This window comes from Trichoderma citrinoviride (genome assembly GCF_003025115.1).
Source record: "Trichoderma citrinoviride strain TUCIM 6016 unplaced genomic scaffold BBK36scaffold_4, whole genome shotgun sequence".
In the NCBI taxonomy this organism is placed as follows: Eukaryota; Fungi; Ascomycota; class Sordariomycetes; order Hypocreales; family Hypocreaceae; genus Trichoderma; species Trichoderma citrinoviride.
In genome coordinates this window covers 82,587-105,009 of record NW_020194712.1, presented here as the reverse complement: position 1 = coordinate 105,009, position 22,423 = coordinate 82,587, and the positions used below count along the sequence as shown (strand labels likewise).

The 22,423-nt window shown below is 53.9% G+C and overlaps 7 protein-coding genes across 7 annotated transcripts; 3 read left to right on the top strand and 4 right to left on the bottom strand.

Annotated features, from left to right (window-relative positions):
• Positions 1–260: 260 nt before the first annotated feature.
• BBK36DRAFT_1193875 (hypothetical protein) lies at positions 261–8,582 on the bottom strand (the record flags this gene model as incomplete). The annotated part of the gene is made up of 9 exons (XM_024896828.1): positions 8,149–8,582; positions 7,812–8,100; positions 7,578–7,749; positions 5,636–7,511; positions 2,998–5,518; positions 2,876–2,927; positions 568–2,813; positions 429–485; positions 261–358 (listed from the first exon to the last, which is right to left on the bottom strand). The coding sequence occupies exons 1-9, from the start codon at positions 8,572–8,574 to the stop codon at positions 261–263; spliced, it is 7,737 nt and encodes a 2,578-aa protein (XP_024751133.1). The 5' UTR covers positions 8,575–8,582.
• A 1,915-nt stretch (positions 8,583–10,497) lies between these two features.
• On the top strand, positions 10,498–11,381 carry BBK36DRAFT_1193868 (hypothetical protein; the record flags this gene model as incomplete). The annotated part of the gene is given in 4 exon segments (XM_024896827.1): positions 10,498–10,575; positions 10,602–10,608; positions 10,621–10,724; positions 10,815–11,381. The coding sequence occupies 4 exon segments, from the start codon at positions 10,498–10,500 to the stop codon at positions 11,379–11,381; spliced, it is 756 nt and encodes a 251-aa protein (XP_024751132.1).
• A 679-nt stretch (positions 11,382–12,060) lies between these two features.
• On the top strand, positions 12,061–13,095 carry BBK36DRAFT_1167115 (hypothetical protein; the record flags this gene model as incomplete). Its single annotated transcript, XM_024895004.1, has 3 exons — positions 12,061–12,409; positions 12,483–12,835; positions 12,877–13,095. The coding sequence occupies 3 exons, from the start codon at positions 12,061–12,063 to the stop codon at positions 13,093–13,095; spliced, it is 921 nt and encodes a 306-aa protein (XP_024751131.1).
• A 319-nt stretch (positions 13,096–13,414) lies between these two features.
• On the bottom strand, positions 13,415–15,423 carry BBK36DRAFT_1134725 (nucleolar complex-associated protein 3). The gene has a single exon (XM_024892403.1). It carries the CDS (start codon positions 15,417–15,419, stop codon positions 13,425–13,427), a length of 1,995 nt encoding a protein of 664 aa, XP_024751130.1. The 5' UTR covers positions 15,420–15,423; the 3' UTR covers positions 13,415–13,424.
• Positions 15,424–15,815: 392 nt separating this feature from the next.
• Positions 15,816–17,082, top strand: BBK36DRAFT_1134724 (Brix-domain-containing protein; the record flags this gene model as incomplete). The annotated part of the gene is made up of 1 exon (XM_024892402.1): positions 15,816–17,082. One exon carries the CDS (start codon positions 15,819–15,821, stop codon positions 17,073–17,075), a length of 1,257 nt encoding a protein of 418 aa, XP_024751129.1. The 3' UTR covers positions 17,076–17,082.
• Positions 17,083–17,196: 114 nt separating this feature from the next.
• On the bottom strand, positions 17,197–18,440 carry BBK36DRAFT_1193864 (hypothetical protein; the record flags this gene model as incomplete). Its single annotated transcript, XM_024896826.1, has 4 exons — positions 17,197–17,272; positions 17,327–17,517; positions 17,582–18,217; positions 18,291–18,440. The coding sequence occupies 4 exons, from the start codon at positions 18,438–18,440 to the stop codon at positions 17,197–17,199; spliced, it is 1,053 nt and encodes a 350-aa protein (XP_024751128.1).
• A 609-nt stretch (positions 18,441–19,049) lies between these two features.
• Positions 19,050–20,719, bottom strand: BBK36DRAFT_1134723 (hypothetical protein). Its single transcript, XM_024892401.1, has 5 exons — positions 20,598–20,719; positions 19,922–20,423; positions 19,195–19,885; positions 19,149–19,161; positions 19,050–19,118 (listed from the first exon to the last, which is right to left on the bottom strand). Exons 1-5 carry the CDS (start codon positions 20,624–20,626, stop codon positions 19,073–19,075), a joined length of 1,281 nt encoding a protein of 426 aa, XP_024751127.1. The 5' UTR covers positions 20,627–20,719; the 3' UTR covers positions 19,050–19,072.
• Positions 20,720–22,423: the final 1,704 nt, after the last annotated feature.

The following is a 22,423-nucleotide window of genomic DNA, read 5'->3' as shown; positions in this document are numbered from 1 at the left end:
TTTCTATCGGTGCTTGTTATCTCAACATATGGCTCCCCGTAATCAGGGTTCCTCCGAAGGGAGGCAAAGTAAAATCGCGAGGAATGTTAATGACAAAGAAGAACAGAAACCCCCTCGGAAACTCAATGAAACACAGGGCTAAAAACAAGAGACTGCTGTATATCAGCCCAAACTCCCCCTTAAACTCCATAGCCGCTTCTATATCAAATCATTCGGGACTCGTCGTCATCCGTCTCAACCTCACCGAGACAGCAAACGAGCTATATTGCGTTTGCGTCATCCAGCTCGCCAATCTGCTGGACTCCAAGGTCGGGCTGGCCATCGAGCGCATCTGATGAGATGCAAGAGCCCTCCCAGTCTAGATGGGTCAAGTCAGACTCATCAACACACGACAGAAGATCAACGATTGGGGGAGGTTGCTAGCATACCAGAACCGTCATCCTCCACCTCATCCACGACGTATTTTCGTAATGAGCCGAGCACCTCTGGTTCCATCCTGTTAGCATGTTGCTCTCAATGTAGGGCGCCGCCTTTCATCTCAAGTATGGTCGGATGAGGAATGCTCACCTTCCTGCAACGTCCTAAACTCAAGGCTGATTTCGTCGTCGGGCTCCGGCTCTGGATTGTAATAGGAGGAGCATCTAGCAACCACCCGGACCACGGCGCTCGCAGACTCCCGCCCAATACCCTTGCGGCGGCGTATGTGCTCATCCTGAAGATACAGCAAACACGATATCCCCAGCCTCTGGATGAGAATTCGTGAGCCCTCTCTTTCCTCCTGCCTCTGCGAATCTTCGTCCGAACTGTCCGCTGCAGGGCCAAAGAGTTCCTTTTCCAGAAAGCATTCGGTTTCGTACCTCACCTCGCCATCTGGAAAGGCGACAAGGTGAGGCACCCAATCCGGCAGCGTTTCTAGGCTGCAGGCCTCCGCGGTTTGCACCATCTCAACGTCACTCCTCTTCAAGTTGAGCGCTGTTTGGAACGTCTCTAGAAACGCCCTGGCTTCGTCTGTGCTCTGTAGGCTTCCAGCCTGCGCGGCGATGTGGCGCAGGAGAAGCTCTATGTTACTAGCCGAGGGCGTGTGTTCGAGATAGGTGCCAGCGCCTCGCAGGTATGGATCCATTGGTTCCGTCGTGTCACACTGAATTCTTTTCCGCAGAGTGTTGAGTACCCTCAGGTCCATCTGGTTCGACAATGCCGTCAGGCGGCCAAGGATGCCGTGGGTGGCCTCAAGGGCTTGGTCGATGCCCAGTAGCTTTTCCACAAAGAGGCTGGCCAGCTGACGCTCTGGGTAGCTGTGAATCAGGAACACTTCTTCCGATGTCCAGGGGAACGGCGGCTGGCAGAAGCGCAATCGGTCCTCCGCTGCGTCAACAATGCTCTGCGCATCCACGGTGGGGTCAAGCTGGGAAACCAGGTAGTTGATGAGATTCAGGATCGATAGGTACGACGGGGGTCTGTTAACCGCTCGCCGGTAGATACTGTGCAACATCTTCGCATAGTTCGGCGGCAGCTCCATAGACACGTCGGCCGCAACGATGCGCAGAAGCTTGAGCAGATAATCGTTGGCCAGCATGTGCGCCGCCTCTCGCGGTCCCAGTTTGGCAAACTCGAGCATCATGCCAAACACTTCGTCCCAAGAGCGGAGATGAAACTGGAAGTGTTGCCAAAGATAGTCAAATGAGCACATCACCCCGGTCAAGACAGAGGATTTTGGAGAAGACTCGTCGTGACCCAAGGGATTGGACGTAAACTCGCCTTCCCCATCATGTCGAGCATCTTCATCAACGCCTCTTGGTTCATCGTAGAGCTGAGGCGTCTCTGTGGCAATTTTCCCCAGTACAATAACCATAGTGGCTCCAGCAAAGGCACGGATCTTGGCTTCCGGATTGCGCTGTACCAAGCCCCTGAACGCCTCGTGACGCGTATTGAAGTAGTTGAAGAACGTAAGCGCGCAGTCTCCACACTCAACAACGGCTGCTCTGATGAGGCTCGAGAATGACTCAAAATTCGGCGTCCCTTGTTGCCGGCTCACCAGCTGGTCAAGATGGCCGAGAGCCATTTCCATCGCTAGGTCTTTGAATGCGTGGGCGGGCATTGCTGTTGTATCCTTGCCGGACCCCTCAAGCGGTTGCTGCTGCTGTTCCTGGCCTGTGCTATCCTGACCGATGCTCTTCTGGAGGAGCCCTGCGTGCTTGAAGCAGTGTTGCACAAACTCAGCGTGACTTGCATCGTATAGGCAGTGTCGCTTGAGAATGACGGTGTTATCGTTCAGGATGTGTTCTCGAAGCAGAGGATCAGTGTCAATCTGGAAAGGAATAGTGCTCTCCGGGGAAGACGGCATCGACTGCTGCTCTGCGAGAAGAGACGAGGAGCGCTGGTAGAACAGCATGTAGGCGCTGTAAGTCTTGTCACCAGGCTGTCGGTCGGGACCGTGTGGGCTGCCATGCTGAATCGGGCCGCCAAACGTGCTCGCCGCCATCTGACGCGGGTCCCAGGGCGTTACGGTATCATCATTGAACTCTACCCAGCTGGAACAGTCTGTAGTCGACGATCGCTCTCGTATATACGAATAGTAATGGCCTGATTCCGCCGTACCAGAGTGGACGAGGACACCAACTAGCTCAAAAACGTCGCGCGAACTCGTATCCTTTGTTGGATCGCTGAGATAGTCGATTGTGTACGGGCGCATGTCGATGCTCGGCGGAAATACAAAATGGTCGTTTACTTTGCACCGTTGCTGTGTACGGACGTTGAAGTCGAACCGTTTCAGATGGAATATCAGATTGTCGGGCAAGTCTTTCAAGCATGTCCTACCGATTGTCAGAGTCAGATGTTCCCTTATGATTCTTTCCTCTTCTTGCCAGTAACTTACCTCTTCACAGCATCGACATGTTGGTCGCAGGACGAGCATTTGTACTTGTTATCTGTAAAAATATCATCAGCTTGTGAGCTAAGGCAAGAAAGATTCTGCATGGGGTTGCATTTTCCACTTACCACCTTCCAAGACCTCTCCGTCAACGTAAGCTTGGAGGCTTTCTTGGAGCGTCTTCTTCCCGTTGATGTCGCACTGGATGGCCGAAAATGGCTCGAGTCGCTCAGAAACATGCTCACACTCCTTTGACTTGATCTGCTGGACGAGCTGTCCACCATAGATGGACCGTAGCTTTTTCCTTTCACTTTCCGTCATTGACTGGCTTTCCAATCGGTCAAACAGCAGACTATAAAACTCTTCCACGTCCATCTGGTTGTGGATGTCTATCATGGCGTCTTCATATGTCTTGATAGAGCTGACCAGATCTGTAGGATCGACACAACGGCGGTAGCTTTCCTGCATGAAACCAAAGAGTTTCTGCATATGGAACAGCAGTTGCTGGGAGTGGCTTGGATCCTGTATGTTGAACTCAAGCACGAATTGGCGAAACCTAGTGTTCATGAAGAGCTGGGTGAGAAGTGAGTTGAGATAGCACGTGTTGGAAAGATTCTGCAGGCCCACGTAGCCGTGCGATCTTATGGCTTGGTTGCGGTTGAAATTGTAGGGCAAATCGTATATGTACGGATCGAGGCCATCATCCTCGTCTGCGAAATAGGGGACGAGGGAGTTGAGGTGTTGGAGGATCGCCCAAAATCGACTGGGGTAGTCTTTTGTGAAGGCGAATATCGCTTCGTACAGCCTCGCGCGCGTGTCCGTCCTCAACACCACCCTTGGCACCGGCTGCGCTGGCTCAACTCGGCGCTGCGGGAAAAGGTGGCTCTGGAACAAGACCTCGGCAAGATTGTCTGGAAGGGACGGAGAGGAGGGTAGAGTGCTATCCAGCTGTAGGCACCTGAGCAGAAGAGATGATAGACCAGCTGCAGCGTAATCCTGCGATTCCGGCTTGTCGAGCCGCTCAGTCGAGGTGTGACTAAGGAGCAGTTCACAAACATGTCTGGCGAAAGCTGTGATATCCACTTCGGAAGGCATGATGAGGCTCATTCTGCAGAATAAGTACTCAAGCACGTCAAGCAATTCCTGGCACCGACTTTGGTTGCCGATTACCTCTGGGAGAAGGGCCGAGGTAGTAGACCAAAAGTAGCGCGTCAGCGGATATGCCAGTCCTCCAACATCCTCCTCTTCTGGCAAGACTGATTCAGGACCATTGACAGAGAGCTCTTCTGATTCTGCCGCCGTTCTGATCATGTTAACAACACGGCTTCTGAGCTGTGGGCGAGAGTCCCAAAGGATTAAGTCATGGAGGACATTTCCGAACGCCGAATGATTCGCAACGCTCTCCATGAACGCGCTCTGCGACAGACATAGCCGTAATATGGCTAATAACGTGTTTTCGATCAAAGACAGTGAAGCCTCATCTTCCCTGGCCATCCCTGCGTCTGCCAATATAGAAACGAGGCGACCTGCGCTCGGATACGTAACAGACGTTTCCGCTGACGGCTGAATGGTGTGTAGGAGTGTTACAAAGGTCTGCATTAAGGCCTCCATGACCTGGATGCTTAATCTGGAGCTGATTTGATGTAGAAAGGTCTCGTCAGAGATGGCCTGTACAATTAAAGAAAGACATGATCTTAACACTTCTTCGTTTGGGATCTGACGGAATCCATGGTCGTCGCCACCAGAGTCTTCATCATTAGTAGACTCTTTCGAGCGAACGGGCTCAAGGTACTTGGAAAGAGCTCCAATCGCATAGAGGGTTTTATAAGGCTGCCCAGGCGGGAAAAGATCGGTGTACACGGTGGTTTGACTCTCCAACAAGTCGATGATATGGCCGTCAACGGGAAGATCGACGAGAAGGCGAAAGACCTCACTCGCAATCTTGTCTTCCATACTGAGATAGCTCCAGAGCTCTGGGAAACGCGACAGGATTCCAATCTCTAGTGGGGATGCGCCGTGCTGGATCCGAGTGGAATTTGCATTGTCGTCTCCTTCGCGTATTACCAACATTATGCCGTCTTCGACCTGTAAACTCTCTAAAGATTGGGCTATCTGCTCCATTAAGGGAAGGAATTGCCGCCCTTTGTAAATGATGCGGAAGTTGCTGAAACCAGTCTCGTGCCGCAGGTTGGATATCAGAGCAGCAGCCGTGTTCAGCTTCCCAATGCGCAATGGCTTCACTTCTGTCTTTGGACCACTGTCAAAAGTCTGGTACTTGAGCGGCAAAAGCTCGCCTTCAACTTGATATAGCTGCTCCTGGAAGTATGGTCGGAAATCGGGAGCGCTCAGGGTAGGAATCGCAAAGTGAGCCTGAACGAATACTCTGAGAAGCTGCAGTGTTCGGGTGAAGACGCGTTCCTGCTCCTGTATCTCGTCTTCGGTTGCGACAATCACCATCGGCTCGTCTTCGCCGCTTGATGTCCCATCGCTCGACGCCTTAATCTTGCTCGCGGAGACGCTTAGTTGGTTCAGGCAGCGCTCGACAAAGGTTGAGCGAACCCGACGAGCCCGATCAAACGAATACGTTTTGATGGCGTGGCTTTCTAGGTAGACGCCAACGGCCAAGCTGTGAATCCCGTCCTCTGCAATCTCGGCGCTGTTGACGTCCATGATGACTCGCCAGAGCTGCTCAATACCGTTCTCCTCGAGGAATGTCTCGTCATCGAGAGCGCAATCGACATCGGCGTTGTTGACTGCCGAGGCAACTATTTTCTTGATGAAATTAAGCAATCCCTTGCAGAAGCAGGAAGAAGGGAGCTCCGGCAGGTACCGGGAAAAGCAAAGTCGCAGAAACGGATTCTCAAACGCCATGCCAAGAGTAAAGTCCATGAAGATCTCCCAAGCCGTATTCCTATCCTCTTCGCAAAGACTGGCTGGCCCGACAAGCAGGTCCAAAAGTTTCCTGCCCAAGTCTTCGGATATTGCGTCCGGTCGGAGGCGGATGAGATTTGCAATGAAGTCTTTCCTCGGATGATTGACCTGTCCGAAAAACACCGGACGGATACCGGCAGACCTTGTCGACTGAATGGCATGCTCCAGCTCTTCCACCAGCAGCCGCACCAAGTCATGCTTTTCGATCAGAAAGTTCATCTCATCAGCCATATTCGGACGGATGGTAATGGTCAAACAACATAGGCTCCCCAAGGTAGTTGGAGATTTTGCTGCAATGTCTTTGATGCAGCTTGCATATAACTCCTGACGACCCTCGCTGTCCGGACCATAGAAGAGCAAGCCTTTCAGCTTTTCCGTTGCTGCTTTTATTTGCGCATCTGGGATGTACATCTGGAAAGTGGTTGAGTGGAGAAACGCCTCCCTCAGCAATCTCAAACAGAGGTCGTATGGAAGGAAGCCAAGCGTAATGCCCTCCGTTTTGCACCGCATCATAAGCTCGTGGTGGACGACTGCCCAGTAATTCTTCAGCGTCTGGTTGAAGTCTTTCATCGGAAGAGCCTGGAACTTCTCACAGAGAAAGAGCAGCGTGGGATAATCGAAGAGGTTCGTGATCGACGTCGCCATCTTGGCAACAGCTTTCTCTATCCGAGGGTCCTGACTCTCGGTGAGTCGCTGCCATAGACGCTCGGTATGGGCCTTGTCGTACATCTTGGTGACTACCAGGTATCCGATGATGTTGGCGCTCTCATTAATGAGCTCTGGGTGGCAATTGGGCCCGAGGATGTAGTCTACCAAGCCCGTCTGGAGGAGATGGCGACCCAGGTAGTCGGTGAATTGCGGGTTTGGGCTTGCACTAGGGACACCGAATCGCTTCCAGGCAGCGACGAGCTCGTTGCACATGGTGGTAGCTGCCATCACCCGCAGCTGCAGCTGACTGGATCGAATCAGCCTCCCAAGGATGTCCACCTTCCATTCCCATGTGATGGCATCGAGAGTCCGGGCTCCGGCGAGGTCAGGGTATTTTGCCCGATGCTCTCTGAGTAGTGGAATAGTTTGGTCGTGATCACACTGGAGGCATAACCGGAGCATATCTGACAATGCTATAATTTGCAAAGAAACACCTTCGCTGCTCAAGGTTCCCACATGCTTTTCAATGATTCCTGTCAAGAGGGACGACAAGAAGGTCCAAGTGCGGTAGGCCGCGCTCAGATGTGGAGCAAAGTCCGACGCATTGTCCGTGCCGGCAAGGATAGCCCGCGAGGACTCGTACAGACAATCCGTGAGTACCTGTGCTATAGGCGTGAGGATGTTTACGAGGTTCGGGACTGTCCGCACGACTTCGGCTAGACTGGTCAAAAGGGTGCAAAGAGACTCAAACCCGCCTCCGGTAAAGGAATACAGCCCGTCTGCGAAGCATATGGCGAGGTTTGGTCGATCTATCCCATTGGGATTAGCCAGGAGAGAGTCGCTCACCGAACCAAACTGTATCAATTGGTGCAGCTGTCGAAGATAGCCAGGAGAAATCAACAGCGGACCCGCAGGATTTGGCGACGGTCCGCTGGCTTGCCAGTCGGTGACGGAGTGGTAGTCGACGATGACGAGCTGCGCCGTGAGCGCAGCGAAGGACTGCGAAAACAGGAGCGCCAATGTCTGTATGGGTGACACCCTTGGACGAGCCGAAGAGGGAGAGCTTATTGTTATGAGTTAGCTGATGTTCTCCCAGAACGTAACAATGGGATCCAAGGATATTGCATACTTTTCGTCCGCAATGATTGCGGAAACACCCAGGAAAGTCTGCCAGAAGGCTGCGTTGGTATGCACCGACTCGAGGATTTCCGCTGGGCTCGCCGTCTTTGCAAACGCGACAAACAGGTCCGCCCACAATCGGATCTGGTCGTAGATGTCTGCTTCTGCTTCCACGGAAAGATCTGTGCAAACCGAGAATTAGCCTTTGAAGAGTTACATTGCAGGGCATTGCGACATGACCAACCATCTAATAGGAATTGGCGTAGGCGACTCGCAGTCTCAGACAATGGCTTATCAGACTCATGGTAAGGAAAGCGTGTGGTGGGATCTACCAGCGGAGTAGCATCACTACCGGCTTCTGGGCTGGGCCTGTCGGATTTAGGTTCGATGGCCGTCTCATCCGGCATATCTTGGTCTCCGGGGAACAGGTCTTCCGTGGGCGGGCTGAGGGACGCACGCCAGGCCGGGGGCGGCGTTTCTAGGTCTGCGTCGGAAGGGGGATCAGCTTCCTCGACGCTCTTCTTGGCTTTGTCCTCTTCGGGGGTTGGCACTCGGAGTGCAGATGGAGAGGTGGAGCGCACGGCGGATGGAGAGTATAGGAATGGCTCGCGGGCAGGACGGGTGGGCGAGGCTGTGGAGGCCCTCGACGACGGGTTCCTCAGATTGATGGTGACTCGGTTCGACAGAGGAGGATCGGGAGGGATGGTGGGCGAGTCGACGGTCGGGGGCGGGGTGCGAGGCTCATTGGAGTCGGGGCTGGGCTTGACGGTCCCGTCCAGAGGAGGAGGCATGGCGTTGACGGTGGTGTAGTAGGGGCTGGAGCTGGAGTCTGACATATAGACAGCCGTCTCGACCGAGGCCGAAGGCGAGCCTGAGGCTGAGACGGATGTGCGCCGGCGCTTGCGGGACGAGATGTCGCTGTCGTCGAAGGGATTCAGGCGGGTCGAGCTTGGCTCAGGAGAGGCCTTGGGACCTGCAAAGTCGGACATGGCCGGAACCAAACTCATCTGGCCGGTGAGGAAGAGCGTGGACGCACGAGGCCTGCAAGCCCACAGACGTCGGGGCGACGCGAGGGCCGTCTGGGCGGCTGCTATGGAAAATTAACATGTGAGAGTTGGGACGAGGCGAGAGGGCGAGATAAGCATAGGGCCAGAGGTGCGGTCACAGGGCGAACAGAGGCTACAGCGCGAGGCACCGCGGTGACGGGATGCAGCGACAGGTGATCTGGGCGGCCAGACCGATGCCTATAAATGCTGGGGGAGAGAAAAGAAAACGGCGATGCGGCTCGCGATGAAGTCAGAATTGGCGTTGGAGGGACGCGGTGCTTGGGTGGAACTTGGGCGAGGGGTAGCTCAATTGATATCATACCTTCAGGTTGGCCGCCTACCTTACCTCGAGCTTAGCTGACCTAAGGTAAGGTGAGTGAGGTACATGTAACCTGGCTTGCTCTGCCGCCTGGCCTGCTTGCTTCAGCGGGTTTGCTTTACTAAGGTGCTTGGCTGCCTGCCTACCTTAACTGCAGTGCCGCCAGGACAAGGTACAGGTACCTTGGAAACAGCCTGCAAGACAACTGGAACCTGAGAAGATCAAAGAATTAATTGCCAGCATGCAGGTAATGGGGAATCCGAAGCGGGGAGGGCCAAAGTGCAAGGCTAATGCGCCTGTGTCGTCTCGGCTGGCGTTGGATGTTAGCGCAGTACAAGTACCTGCGTCCCGAGATCTGGATCGGGTCCTGTTTGGTGACGGTGGCAGTGACAGTGACCGTGACACAGCAAGGATGGGACGGGTGAAGTCAAGGTATGCCCACCTCTTCCGCTGCAACGCTGCAATGAAAGAGTGAAATGAAAGCTTCGAAGATTGGTGGGCTTTGATGCTTTTATCTCTTTTTCAGCCAGAGCAAAAACATCCGGAGGGCCACCAATTCCTTGGGACGTCTGTTGGGAGGTCTCTGCACTTTTCTGCTAGCGCTTCCAACAGAAGCTTAACCCTCCATGTGGCATAAAGTTCGAGGCGAGTACTGATCGCTTACAATCACGGCCGTTTCTTCTCTTGTTTTAAGCGAGCCTGGTGCACTTCTTTTCTTTTCTCTTCCTTTTCTCCCTTCTGCCATTTCAGGTTTAGATACCGACCTACCAATCAACGCTGGTGACTGCTTCCACACGGGGCCTTTGTCGTATAACCACCGGGTACTACTGGCAAAGGCAAAACTACAATCACCGAGGGCTCACTATTAGAGGTACCCAACAAGGCCTGGAACGAATTTCATCGAGGCAGCTGGGCAAACAGAAAAACAACGTAAACTGAAAAATTAGAATAATAAATTGCAAAGCTTATATTTTATGAACAAATGTCATGGCTGCTATCCTGGTGTACCTTTTACCATGCTGCGTTCCCTGTTCCCTGCTTAGCGCATACTACCGGCAGCAGTTGTTGTACTTTGTACCTCGAGAGCCATCAGATGCAATCAGCACGGGCAGGTTTTGACAGCAAAAATGGAGCCAAGCATCAGTGAGCCTCCATCAGACCGCAGTCTTTCCCCAAGGCTGGCCCGACACAAGGTACTCCTATCTAGTATCTAGTATATATCATAGATGTGTATTAACCAGTATTAGACACCCGACAAATAGCACCATAAGATGATGGTATTTGTCAGTGTCGACATTCGACTTCTTTTTCTTTGCGCATTCGCGAGTGCTTCCAGCGGAGGTTCACGGAGAGGCGCAGAAAGGACAGAAGAGGTACGTACCTGCTAGCCTCGCTCAGTGAGAATTTCAAGCGTCGTCTCCAAAAACCAGGCATAACCAGTGTCTGAACATCATTCCCATCATACTCCTCTCACCCCCTGATATCTTCACGCTCGCGTCTCAGCATCACAGCCTCAATTTCATCGTCAATTTGATAAATTGCTTTGCCCGCGTCGTTTATCAATCATGGCAGCAGCAGCGCCATCATCGAAGAAACGGCTTGTCCACCAACTCGACACGCCCTTCTCTACTTCCTCATGGTGCGTCCATCTCCAAGCGGCCGAACTGAGAGTACATGTGACTGACCAGCTGATTTTGGCAGGCCTGTGATATCAATAGACGACCAAGATTCCATCCTGGAGCTCCTCTGCCAGTATGCATATCCCCCTCCGCATTTGAAACCACCAAACACAGTCCTTTCTGTGCCATGCATCTCGTCGTGGTTGGGCACAAATTCTTGTACTAATAGCTGCTACCAAAGTCTTCTGAGTCCCATTGGGCAGCATCGCAGACTGCACATCAAGCCCTCCAAGGGAAAGCGAGCCGCCAAGAGGGAGAAGAAGACCAAGATGAAGGTGGATGAGCTTTCAGACTCCATCAAGATGGAGGCTCCGCCACTTCCAGAGCTCAGCGCAAGCGTGGATATCGGCTTCAATTCCATTACCAAAACCCTCGGATCTCTCACGCAGCCATCCGACGGGACGGCTCACTCCACCAAGGGCTATTCCATGGTTTTCGTCGCCAGGGGTAGCCAGTCACCAGCCTTCAACAACCACTTCCCACAGATGGTCGCCGCCGCGTCGCGAAACCTGCCGGACAAGGAGAAGATACGGCTCGTCGGCTTCTCCAAGCCGTGTTCCGAGAGACTGGGCAGTGTCCTTGGCATACCGAGGGTCTCATCAGTGGCTATTTCGCCGCATGCGCCGGGGGCAGACGCGCTATTTGCTCTTGTCCAGAGCACGGTGAGCCCAGTTGAGTCGCCGTGGCTTAACGAGGCGGCTGTCACAACGTACAAGCCAACTCGGATTGCCTCCCTGGAAACGACTATAGGAGCTAAACGCGTGAAATGAAGAAAGAACAAGCTTTCTCTGTTCATTGTCGAAGTTCTCGGGGAGCGGTTATAAAGGTGGCTGTACGACATCACAGCGACGGGAGTAATTTAGTATTGCAGAGTATTGAATCACGTCATAGTATCACTGAAGCGATATAGCATAGCAGTTTCTCGAACATATACCATTGCAAATTACTACTAGGTACGGAGTACTAGGCAGAGAATTCCTACTCAGGTGACTACTGCCTCAGAAACGGAATCCTCAGTGCTGTCACTATGGTCAAAGGACTGAAGCCCAAGTGAAACCAGTCGTGGTGCTTCACGCACTCTCTCTGCAAGGCATCAAATTTCACAATTCAATAAGGCAGATCAAGGAGAATGTAGAACTGAAAGCCAATGCTCTTCTGTTACCTATTCCATACCACGTGCACAGAAAAAGCAGCTGTCATCTCATCTCTTCCGTTAGAGGCAGCTGCCATCATTCATCCTGCCTCGCACCGATTCACCTTCTTTCACCTTCCTCTTCCTCCCTCAGGCTCATTCACTTTTGCTTCACTTTCCGAACTTCTTCACTTCTTCGACCACGCCCACCGAGAGCTTCTCCGTTCTATGCCGCCAGTTCTCTACCAGGGTTTTCTTCCCATCTTCACCATCTCTCTCCCAACAGAGCTGTGATTTGGCCTCGCTCGAGTTGGAAAATGAGTGGCTTCCAAGACCCTGCGAAACTGGCGGCGGCCAGAGAGCTCGCTCAGAGCTTCTCGAAGATGAAGGACCCAAAGAAGAAGAAGGGCGGCAGCGGCGGCGGCGGCCAACAACATCAACAGAAACAGTGGGAGGCATATCCGCCACAACATCATGGTCATCACGCCCAGTTTGTTCCACAACAATCCTGGCAGAGCGCTGGCCCTCCCATCAGCTCGGTGCCGCCTCCCAGCCAGAGGATGTATGCTACTACCACATCCTTCTCGACTGGAAGGGCCACCAAGACCAGCGTCATTGGAAACGCGGGTTTAGATTTCATCAAGCAAGCTGGTACGAGGCCTCAGAGTATGTGAATATGTACTATTTCCAGCTATTAGAGCACCGCAGGATTGTTTCCAAGGAGATATTGACATAACAGCAGCAGGACAAGTCCAACCGAACCAAGTTCCTATGACGAGTCAGACGCTGTATACTGGCTTTCCATCCGAAATTAGCAGCAATGGTGCTGTGGACTATACCCAATTTACCTCTGGTTTCTCGCAGCCCGCCGCTCCTGGAAACATTCTCGAGACTTTCTTTGCCATCGCGGCGAAGAAGCCGACACTCGGGCAGGAGATTGAGACCTTGACCGAGATCTTACCCAAGGCTATGGATCTCAATGCCAAAGGAGCAACAGCCACGAACGCTCAGGCAGATCAGCATGGCTCCTATGCGAACGGCAGCCAAGAGCAGAATGGAAAAAGTAAGCCCTTGGGCCATCGCATGTCTCGTGTACCGATTCTTAGCTAACATGAGTCGAAGTAGAAGTGCAGGGCAACAGTGATGCAAAGATCAACAATGGCCACACTTCTTCTCGGACAACCGACAAGGAGGTGACCCAGACTCGAGGCTCACACTCGCGCAAATTGTCTCCCGTTGCGGCGATCTTTGTGCCAGCCAACAATTCAGCTTCGCAACAGTGTACCGGTGTCGAGTCGAGATCCTCTGCTGCCCAGCAAACCAAGGGATTATCAGCCTCGATGTGGGCATAAAGGCAGAGACGAGAGTTGGTACTGGCGGTTGTGACCAACAATAGGTATTAGGGATAGCGTGATGATTTTGATCTGATGCAGACATATCTACTCGACGTTGCTAAAGGATATCTATTCGCCAAGGGCAGACGAGTGCTATTGGTCTAGGGGTGACAATGCTCGAGTGGCCCTCAAAGTAGGCATGGCATATTCGAGAAATTGGAATTCAATCCTTTATTGATGATGTAACACAGTCATGTAAACCCGGTGCCTTGTTCCGTTGCTCCAACCCAAACCAACGCTCTCTGCCATCTACTACTATTTCCATTCTAGCCTTCAGTTTCAGACCATCAAGGCAAACTCTTCTCCAACAACTTGACTCCTTCGCGAACCTTTGGCGAAAAATGCTTCTTCAGAAGCTCGCCCTCCCACACCGTGGCGGCAAAGGGATTGCTGCCCTCGACGGTGTCGCTCAGGGCGTTGTGCCTGCCGTCGCCCTTGCGCTCCTCGGTGTTCCACAGGCTGGCAATCTTCTTGCCGTGCGTGGCGGCAATGTCGTTGAGCAGGCCGAGGGCGGCCTGGCAGGACTTGTCGGGCAGCTGCAGGGCGGCGGTCATGAGCTGCTTGGTGAAGGCGGCGAGGCGGAGGGGCGGGACGGAGCGGATGTTCCAGGGCGGGAGGAGGATGGCGATGAGGGAGCGGATGAGCAGGACGGTGGTGGTCTGGACGTTGATCCTGGACGCGGACGAGGCGGAGGAGCGGTTGGGCTTTGTGAGCTCGAGGTCTGGGTGGACGGCGAGGGAGAGGAGCGAGGTGAAGAGGTGGGTGGTGAAGAAGGTGAGGTCGAGGTGGAGGGTGTTGCGGGAGTTGTGCGCGTCCTGGCCCTCGAGGAGGGCGAAGGCGGTGACGGTGCAGAGGAGGGCCTCGCGGGTGAGGTTGCGCGCGGAGACGCTGTCGTCGTCCTCGTGGTCGGCGGCGAGGTCCGCGGCGGCGTCGTCGTCGCTGTGCCGGATGAGGTCCTTGAGCGCCTCGAGCAGGTCGCCGAAGAAGTCCTGGTTGATGAGGTGCGCGTACTTGGCCAGCCCCTCGAGCACGGCGCCCATGAGCCTGGGCGCGCGCATCTTGAGGATGCGGAAGTAGGTGGCGAAGACGAGCTTGAGCGTCTCCGACTGCATCTTGTCGCGCTCCTCGTGGTCGACCAGGGCGTCGGCGGCGGCCATGTCCTTTTCAAGCGACTTTTGCTCCTTGATGGCCTTTCGCATCCGCTTCGTTCGATATTCGCGCTGCTTCTTCTTCATCTTGTTGGCTTCTGGGCGTTCGACCGTGTCTTGTGAGGCCTTGCCGGCGAACTCGGAGAGGAGACGGAGGCTGAGGAAGAGGTTGAGGACGCTTTCGTCCACTTCGTAATCCCGCGCCTTCATCATCTTGGAGAGCAGCGAGACGGCCTCCAGTGTGGGCTTGCCGTCCTCGTCCTCGCGGAACAACGTCTCCAGCGCCTGAAGACACTTGGTCCCGTTGCTGTCGATCCTCTTCCGGCTCAGCTTGTTGACCAGGATCCTCAGCAGGTCGGACCGGAAGTTGAAGTGCGGGACGGCGGCTATCAGCGTGCAGGCGCATGTGATGGCGATGCCGGCGATGCTCTGCCCTCCCTTGACGACCGGCGCCGACTCCTCCTTGGCGCACCTGGCCAGCTCCTTGACGTAGTTTTGGTAGCCCGACACCAGCGCCTGTTCAAACTGGCGCATCGTGCGGACTTCCTTGGACACCTTCTCTGCGGGGCCGTCTTCCGTCGCGGGCCGTATGCGATATCCGGGGATGATGTCCTTGTACACCGACATCTGTGTCATGAGGGCCAGCATCCGGATGGCTGGGACCTTGGACTCGCCAATGGCCGCCAGAGACTTGAGCGAGCCAATGTGTTCTTCCGGGTTCTCGTTCAGGGCCAAGGCCAGCTTCGCCAGCTCTTCCTGCGCCTCTCGAATCTGCTGAGCCTCGGAAACGGTGGGCGCCTCCTCTTGCCCTTCTTCTTCTTCTTCCTCGGCTTCTGACCCGGCATCATCCTCCCGACCCTCTAGCCACTCCGTGTCGCTCTCGACAGAGACCAGGTCCTCCTCCTGCTCCAGCTCGCGAAGAATCTCCAACCGGCCGTCGGCAGTCTTGATCGGCAGCTTGGTGCTCTCCTTGTTGGCCTTTTTGCTCTTGCGGCGACGGGACGCATAGTCGTCCTCGAGGTCCCAGCTCGCGGCCGACTTGAAGAAGTCCTTCTGGGCTTTCCGCGATTGCGCCTCGTCGTCTGAGGCGTCGTGCGCCAACTTTCTCCTCTTGGTGGCGTTGGTCGTCGTCATTTTCGCGGTTCTCGATATCCGATGATTGCTATCGAATCGACCGAAACGAGGTGAAGCGGTGGGGAGGATGAGGCTGTTCCACGATACAAACGCGAGCCTCATATGCAGAAGACGACGAATGGCAGTTCCAAAACTTTTTCCAAAGTCGATATTTTTGTTGATACATTAACTCCCGTAGTGAGCGTAAGCCTCTTGGACTCCGCTTTATCAAGAGCCCGCCCAATGAGAGATCTGATTTAGCCATTTATCTTATCTTTATCTTATCTTATAGGCGTGCGTCCAGTAAAAAAAAAGTTCCCTGCCGCCGAAATTTTCTGTCAATTGAAGCCGTCGGCCTCTCAATTCTCCCAACCAGCCATTCATTTCCCACCAACTTCAGCAACGCCCCAGTTGACAACGATGGGCTTCACGAAACCTCCCGTCCAGGCGCTCAAAGTCGCCAACAAGCAGAAGCGCAAGCAACTGTTCGTCGCCCACAAGAAGGCGAGCAACAAAGAGCGACACGAGGAGCGACACCGCCGACGGAGAGAAGAGAACCGCAATCCCGAGCTCAAGGCGGCTCGTCTGGCCAAGAATGTGCCCCGTACGCTGGAGCACAAGCGAGTCTGGGATGATGTCGACGACGATAGCCTCGGAGCGGTGGTGGACCTGGAGCAATTGAAGAGGAGGCGCATCGAGCAGGCCGAGGCGGAGGAGCGGGCGGCAGTAGAGGCGGCGGAGAAGATGGATCAGGATGACGGAGACGATGACGACGACGACGATAACGACAGTATGCTGGACTCTGACGAGGAAGACGACGAGGCAAAGGCAGAAAGGCTGGAGAGGCAGCGCGAGAAACGAGCCCAGAGAGTCCCCAGCATCGCGCCCTCCACAACGAGCACGAACCTCGACCTCACACCCACCTCGCTCGCCCTCAAGTTCCCCTCGCTCTTCACCGACGAGCCCCCGCCCGAACCAAAGATCCTCGTCACCACATCCCTCAACTCGACCATCCACGACGAGGCCCAGCTCATCACCACGCTGTTCCCCAACGCAAACTACATCCCCCGCTCCTCCCACCGCTACGGCTACAAATACTCCCTCCGCGAGATCTGCAAGTTCTCCGCCAGCAGGGACTACACCGCCGTCGTCCTCGTCAAGGAGGACCAGAAGGTGCCCACGGGGCTCTCCATCGTACACCTCCCCAAGGGCCCGACGTTCCACTTTTCAATATCCAACTGGATCGAGGGCAAGAAGCTCCCCGGACACGGCAACCCGACGAACCACTATCCGGAACTGCTGCTCAACAACTTCAAGACGCCGCTCGGTCTCCTTACCGCGAAGCTCTTCCAGACAATGTTCCCTCCGCGACCCGAGTTTGAGGGACGGCAGGTCGTTGCGCTGCATAACCAGCGAGATTACATCTTCGTAAGACGCTTCCGATACGCCTTCCGCGATAAGCGCCCGACTGAGAAGAGCGTCGTCGATGCCGAGGGAAAGCCGCTTCAGGGTGTTGAGAGTATCCGGGCGGGATTGCAGGAGCTGGGCCCGCGGTTCACGCTCAAGCTGAGACGTGTTGACAAGGGCGTTGGACGGGCGGGGAGCGAAGGCGAGGATGCCATTCAGTGGGAGTGGAAGTCCAAGATGGAGAAGGATAGAAAGCGTTTCAACTTGTAATTTGGCTTATATCATTATGGAGCAATGCTAATATTTTGATTCTTCCCATGGTCTTTGCTCGTTCATATATGCTTGCCGTCGTCACAAGATCCGCCGTTTTTGTCCACGATCTGCTACTCCGTCATATCTTACCCGTAGCCACGACTCCAGGTTCATTTGCCTTTTCTCTCTTATGCTTCAACATCTTGCTAGAGTACCTGCTTCTTCATTAGCCTTCCATTCTTCTTGTGATTTGCTTCCATAGAACTCACGAAGTAATGCCTGCTACCGCAATCAAAACTCCAAGCGCGGACTTGTCGCTCATCGGACGACCCGGAATGGCCCAGCCAAGGCCGACGATAATGCAGGTCTTGATGTGACCGACAACTGTGCTTGACACTGGGCCAGTCTGTGCCACTATGTAGAACTGAGAGATGTTGACGAGGGAAGCAAATAGTGTCGACTGCCGAGTGGTACACGTTAGCTGATGTGACCACCCATCGAGAGTAGACCAACGATAGGCGTACCAAAACAATGAGCATTCCTTTGCTCAGCCGGAGGGGCACATGCTGCAGGCTGGGGAGCCTGTCAACAAACGGAATGAAGAAGAGGAGCAAGAAGCAGGCCATTGGCGCCTGGAGAAAGAGGAGCTGCATGCTGTTCATGTTGAGCTTTCGATGGTAGCCTGCAATACCGACAGTATACAGGGACGACGCGAATACACCTGTAAAGGCGAATATGATGCCCAATAGAGAGGTCGTCTTGGTTGCGTCGTCTTCCACGGGAATCGAGTCGTAGTAGGTGACCATGCCCACTCCAAGGCAGGTGGGAATCAGCGAGAGAAGAGCCCCCCTGGGGAGACCTTGGTCGTAGAGAACAAAATTCATGATGGCGACCGTCGGAGTCAGAAGTATTCGTGCTATCTGGTAAAAGGTGACTGTCGAGTAGGCCAAGGACAGATTGGGAAGGATGACGTTGAAGCACATTGCTGTAGCCAGGGGAATCAGATGTAGCGTAGGAGCCCGGCGAGGCACGAAGATCCCAATTGGTGATCGAGAGAGTAGAAATAGGATGAACCAGGTGGTCAAGAAATGGATGGAGGCAAATTTCAGCTGGGACTGCTTCCACATCGGCTCCGAGAAGATGGCCTTGTTGGTGAAGACCTGCGAACCTCTGTTGTTAGAAGACACACATGCTCGTATGATGATCTTTCTTGGAGTCACTTGCTATTCCAACCGTTGCCAGAGTGTTGACGACCATCCATGCGATGACCTGGAGCGGATGGGAGGCGGTCTTTGTCTCTGTGGCCCCGTCAGAGGGCGCAAGGAGACCCGGCGAGGCATCTCTGGCCTCCTCTTTGCCTCCGTCTTTCTCAGGGTCATGCATTTGCTTTGCTTGAGCTTCAGCTTCGTCGGTCTGCTTTTGAATCTTTGAGATAGTACTAAGCCGTGGTTGAGCAGTACAGAACGATGACAGTAGAAGAACCATAGGAATAGAATACACTCGAAGCGGAATTCGGTCTTATCATTGGGAATGGCTACGAGATCATGAGGCAGGATCATTTTGCACAAGGTAGATTAAGTTGGAAAGTGCCCGCAACTTGACCGCCCTTTCCAGTCGCAATGTACCGGTACTGACTTCATGGTCGTCTAGCATCCATTTCTCGCTACTTTGCCTTGCAATGGATTGAAGAAACATGACATTTGCTCCTGGCCGATGCCTCGGCATATGCCTACAAGTACCGTTCCTTGTGAATCCTGCCAACCAAAGCGTGCACGCCCTCGCTATCAAGCTCACGAGACAAATTCATCAATTCAGGTAACAATATATGGCAACTGGAAAGAAAGTTCGACGGAGTATACTTGTTCACGAGGTAGATTTATGCATCTACCTTACCTTACCTTATGCAATGACCCGTGTTTGCCGCTTACATGTAGCAGAATGCAAACGGTCCCGATTCACCTATTCATGACCGTGTCCAAGTCCTCGCCAAAGTCAACGCACATCATCAGTCGACATCAATACGCAACTGCCAGCGGGCCTCGAATCGGCAAGTTCTTCTTCCTATTCCCCGGAATGGCCCCCGTCACAAACGCCAGGTTCACGCCTTGGCGGAAGAGCAGGCAGTGGGTAGAGCCACCATGGTGGAACAAGCCAATTTCGTCGCCCTTTTCCACAGCCGCAGGCAGATTCTTGGCCTGGTACTTTTCCAGAATCTCGCACGACGAAACGTCCGCCATGCCGATGTAGATGGCTGCCATGAGACCAATTGGCTGCGGGGCCTCGATGAAGAAGATGGCCCGCGTGGCGATGTGGCTGATGTAGCCCTGGGCTCGATCAGGAGCAGCCGGGTCAGGACCGTCGGGAGAGGTAAAGCCTGTGATGGTGGGCTCTGAGAAGTACGTTCCGTCGACGACCTCTGTGTGGACAACTTGGCCAGATACAGGCGAGTTCCAGCGGTGGTACGAGGTGGCGCTCAGGAACGCTTGGTAGACGGTGCCGCCTACAAACTGCTCGGCGTACTGATGCTTATTGAGCATCTCATTGACAGAGTACGCCTGCCCTTTGAGCCAGAACGAATCAAACTCGCGGACGTTTGACTGCAGGGCAAAGGGCTTGGACTCGCACGAGTTGGCCACCCACTCTGGCTGCTTTGGGAAAGCGACTGGGCGGATCTGGTCCATGTTCTTGAACTTGCGGACGAAGAAGTCATCCCAGGACTTGAAACCCCAGTGCTCGGGGTCGCCTTGCGGATCACACTGGAAGATTTGCTGGAACGTCAACTCCTGGTCGGTGACGTTGGTGTCGTTTTCGATGTGCACCAGAGAGTCCTAGCTGAGCCAGCCATCAGGAGCGGTGGTGATGACATATTGCGACTTCTCGGTCATGAGCACCTCCCTCTTCCAGGTGTCGAGAATCACTTTGAGCTTGGCATTGACCTCGGGCTTGAGGAAGAAGGCGTATCCGGAGGCTGTGGCCATTGGCCAGTCCAAGATGGCGTTGAACGGAAATCCAATCAAGCCCACGTCGTACTCGAGCTTCTTCCAGGACGGAGCTTTGTGATGCATGACAAAGTCAAACATTTCGAGCATCTCATGGTACGAATTGAGCTGCTTGTTCCCGACAGGATCCTCGTTGTAGGGAGCCTTGTCGGGGACCTCGTCGAACATGCCGGAAGCCAGCATTCGCAGTTCAGCGGTGCTCTCGATGAGTTCTTTGAGTTGCTGAACTGGCTCGCTCAGGATGAATGAACCCACTGGGGCGAAAGACTTTTTCTTGTTGACTTCCCCGACGAGGTCTCGCAACCACCCGATGAGAAGCTGCGGGTCCTTGGGTAGCCAGCCACCGACACGCTGAGGCTTCTGGCGTCTTGTTGGGAGGGGAACGAGGGATGCCACGGTGGTTGAAAGCGGTTTATGAGACTGACAGATCTATTCTTGCTGATACGATGAATGTTTGGAGCACGCCAAGGGAACATATCAGTCGAGCCCTGCTGTGACATTTATAGGGCAGATATCTGCTCCTAGTAGTATCATGATCAACCTCGCCAGGCCGAATGATGTAAGAGCCATTGCCTCCTCTTTCAGCTGGGAAGTTGCATGCATCCTCAGACATTCCGTCGTCATATCACACGCCATATGCCTCCCCCTTGCATGCCAGCGTCCGTTGCACATCGCGATTGTCCAAGCAACGGGCTATAAAATGCAGACCAAGTCGTACAAAGGACTTACATGCCCTCTACTCGGTTAGCAGGTAGTAATGGTAGCTTGGACGCCAGACTGATGTACTACTCAAAGCAGTCACACTCGCAGCGCCTCATGCAAGGAATAAAGACAGAAAGTTGGGAACTATTGCCTGAGAGTATAAGATAGCTCACGCCGTGCTCATTTACAGGCCTGTCTATCTGTCGTAGACAAGCAGAGCCGAGCTCTACGGCATACGCCGAGACTGGTATTGTCACCCGGCTCCAGGACATGGAAGCCGGAAGCCGGACACACCAATGAGCAACAACGGATGCGTCCTTGTGATGGGATCCGGGCATCTGGGGAGCTGCAGCGGCGATTGGCTTGGCGTTTTGATGGCGTCAAATAGCATGGGTTTTCAGCGGCTGAAACTGCACACTTATGTGACTATTTGTTCGACACGGCAGAGACAAAGGCGATCCTCGTCGTCATCGGATGTGTGCCGCTTCGATCGTGATGGAGAGGATAACGGGCGACACTGCTGCAGGCTTGGTGGGATCTCTTCTCTTCGTGTTGCTATACGATTGGTATTCTCTCGACAAGAGGCGCCCATGAACTTCGTATATTCGTTCTTGTAAGCATGCATAATAGCCAGCTGACTAACGTTGAACAGTAACGCTGCTGGTAGTACCTAGTTCAGCTCGAGTTATCTTTCCTCTCTCAGCGTAGCCGAATTCCATGTGGCCATGCAATACATAGTAGTAATACCTTACTCTGCCCAGTAAGAAATGTTCCGTTTAAGGAACCTGGTCGTTCCGAGGCTGTGACCCGACCGGGTTGGTTATACGAAGGCATGGCCACGATACGCGGCCCAAATGGGTACGATCTCAGCCAAGAGACCCCAGCACTCGTAATCCGTAGTCTAATTGTTTAAATGCGACCCATTCCCGGCGTCACATGTAAACACTTGTACCTAATAACATAGAGCAAATATGGCGGCGGATATGGGTTCGAGCTTTAGGACTGAAGGGGACGGGATGGAGAGGTTTGAAGAGATGAGAGGGCAAATTGATGCCTGTGATTAAAGTAGTATTTCTGGTGTGACTCCTGTCGATCCACGAGTTCACAGTGCCAGCGGCGGCTTTGCGCATCAGAACTCGGAGTACAGAAACAAGTGCTACGACTACAGGACCGCAAGCAACCTGGAAGACGCAGCGTCAGATTGATTGCTGATATATGAAGCCAAATTGAGAGCAGCTGCGAGTAATTAAACGGCGTAGCAGCACTAGGCCATTTCGAAGTGATGAGGTTGGCTTGTCCCAATCTAATCTGCCCGGAATTATTATGCTTTGGTACCTGTCGCGGGCATGACGTACTGGCTGGTACCGCCCAGGCGCTGGATCAGAACAGGGTTAGTGCCCAGTGCCTGCTCTGCCTTGTGGGCACCAACTCGGAGAGGGGCCAAGTTTCAGCATACGGCTACCTGCAGAGTACCTGGGCGACTGTCCGATTCATAGCATAACCGCCATCAGAAACGGGGGCATCTGGTCCGTATCGCGCAGGTATCTGCTCCGACTCGCCGCTTTGTCGGACAGGGAAAATCAACGCGGCGCTAGTCCCGCTGCGGCCAAGGCGCGGGTGAGATGTTCCCCTCCACATCGCAATTAAAAAGGGCCAAGGCAATCA

Coding starts and splice junctions, on each gene's coding strand:
- BBK36DRAFT_1134723 (XM_024892401.1), bottom strand. CDS start 20,626: ATGGCTCTTACATCATTCGGCCTGGCGAG. Junction 20,424..20,597: donor ACATCATTCGGCCTGGCGAG/GTTGATCATGAT, acceptor CCTCCCAACAAG/ACGCCAGAAGCCTCAGCGTG. Junction 19,886..19,921: donor TGACCGAGAAGTCGCAATAT/GTCATCACCACC, acceptor TGGCTCAGCTAG/GACTCTCTGGTGCACATCGA.
- BBK36DRAFT_1134725 (XM_024892403.1), bottom strand. CDS start 15,419: ATGACGACGACCAACGCCACCAAGAGGAGAAAGTTGGCGCACGACGCC.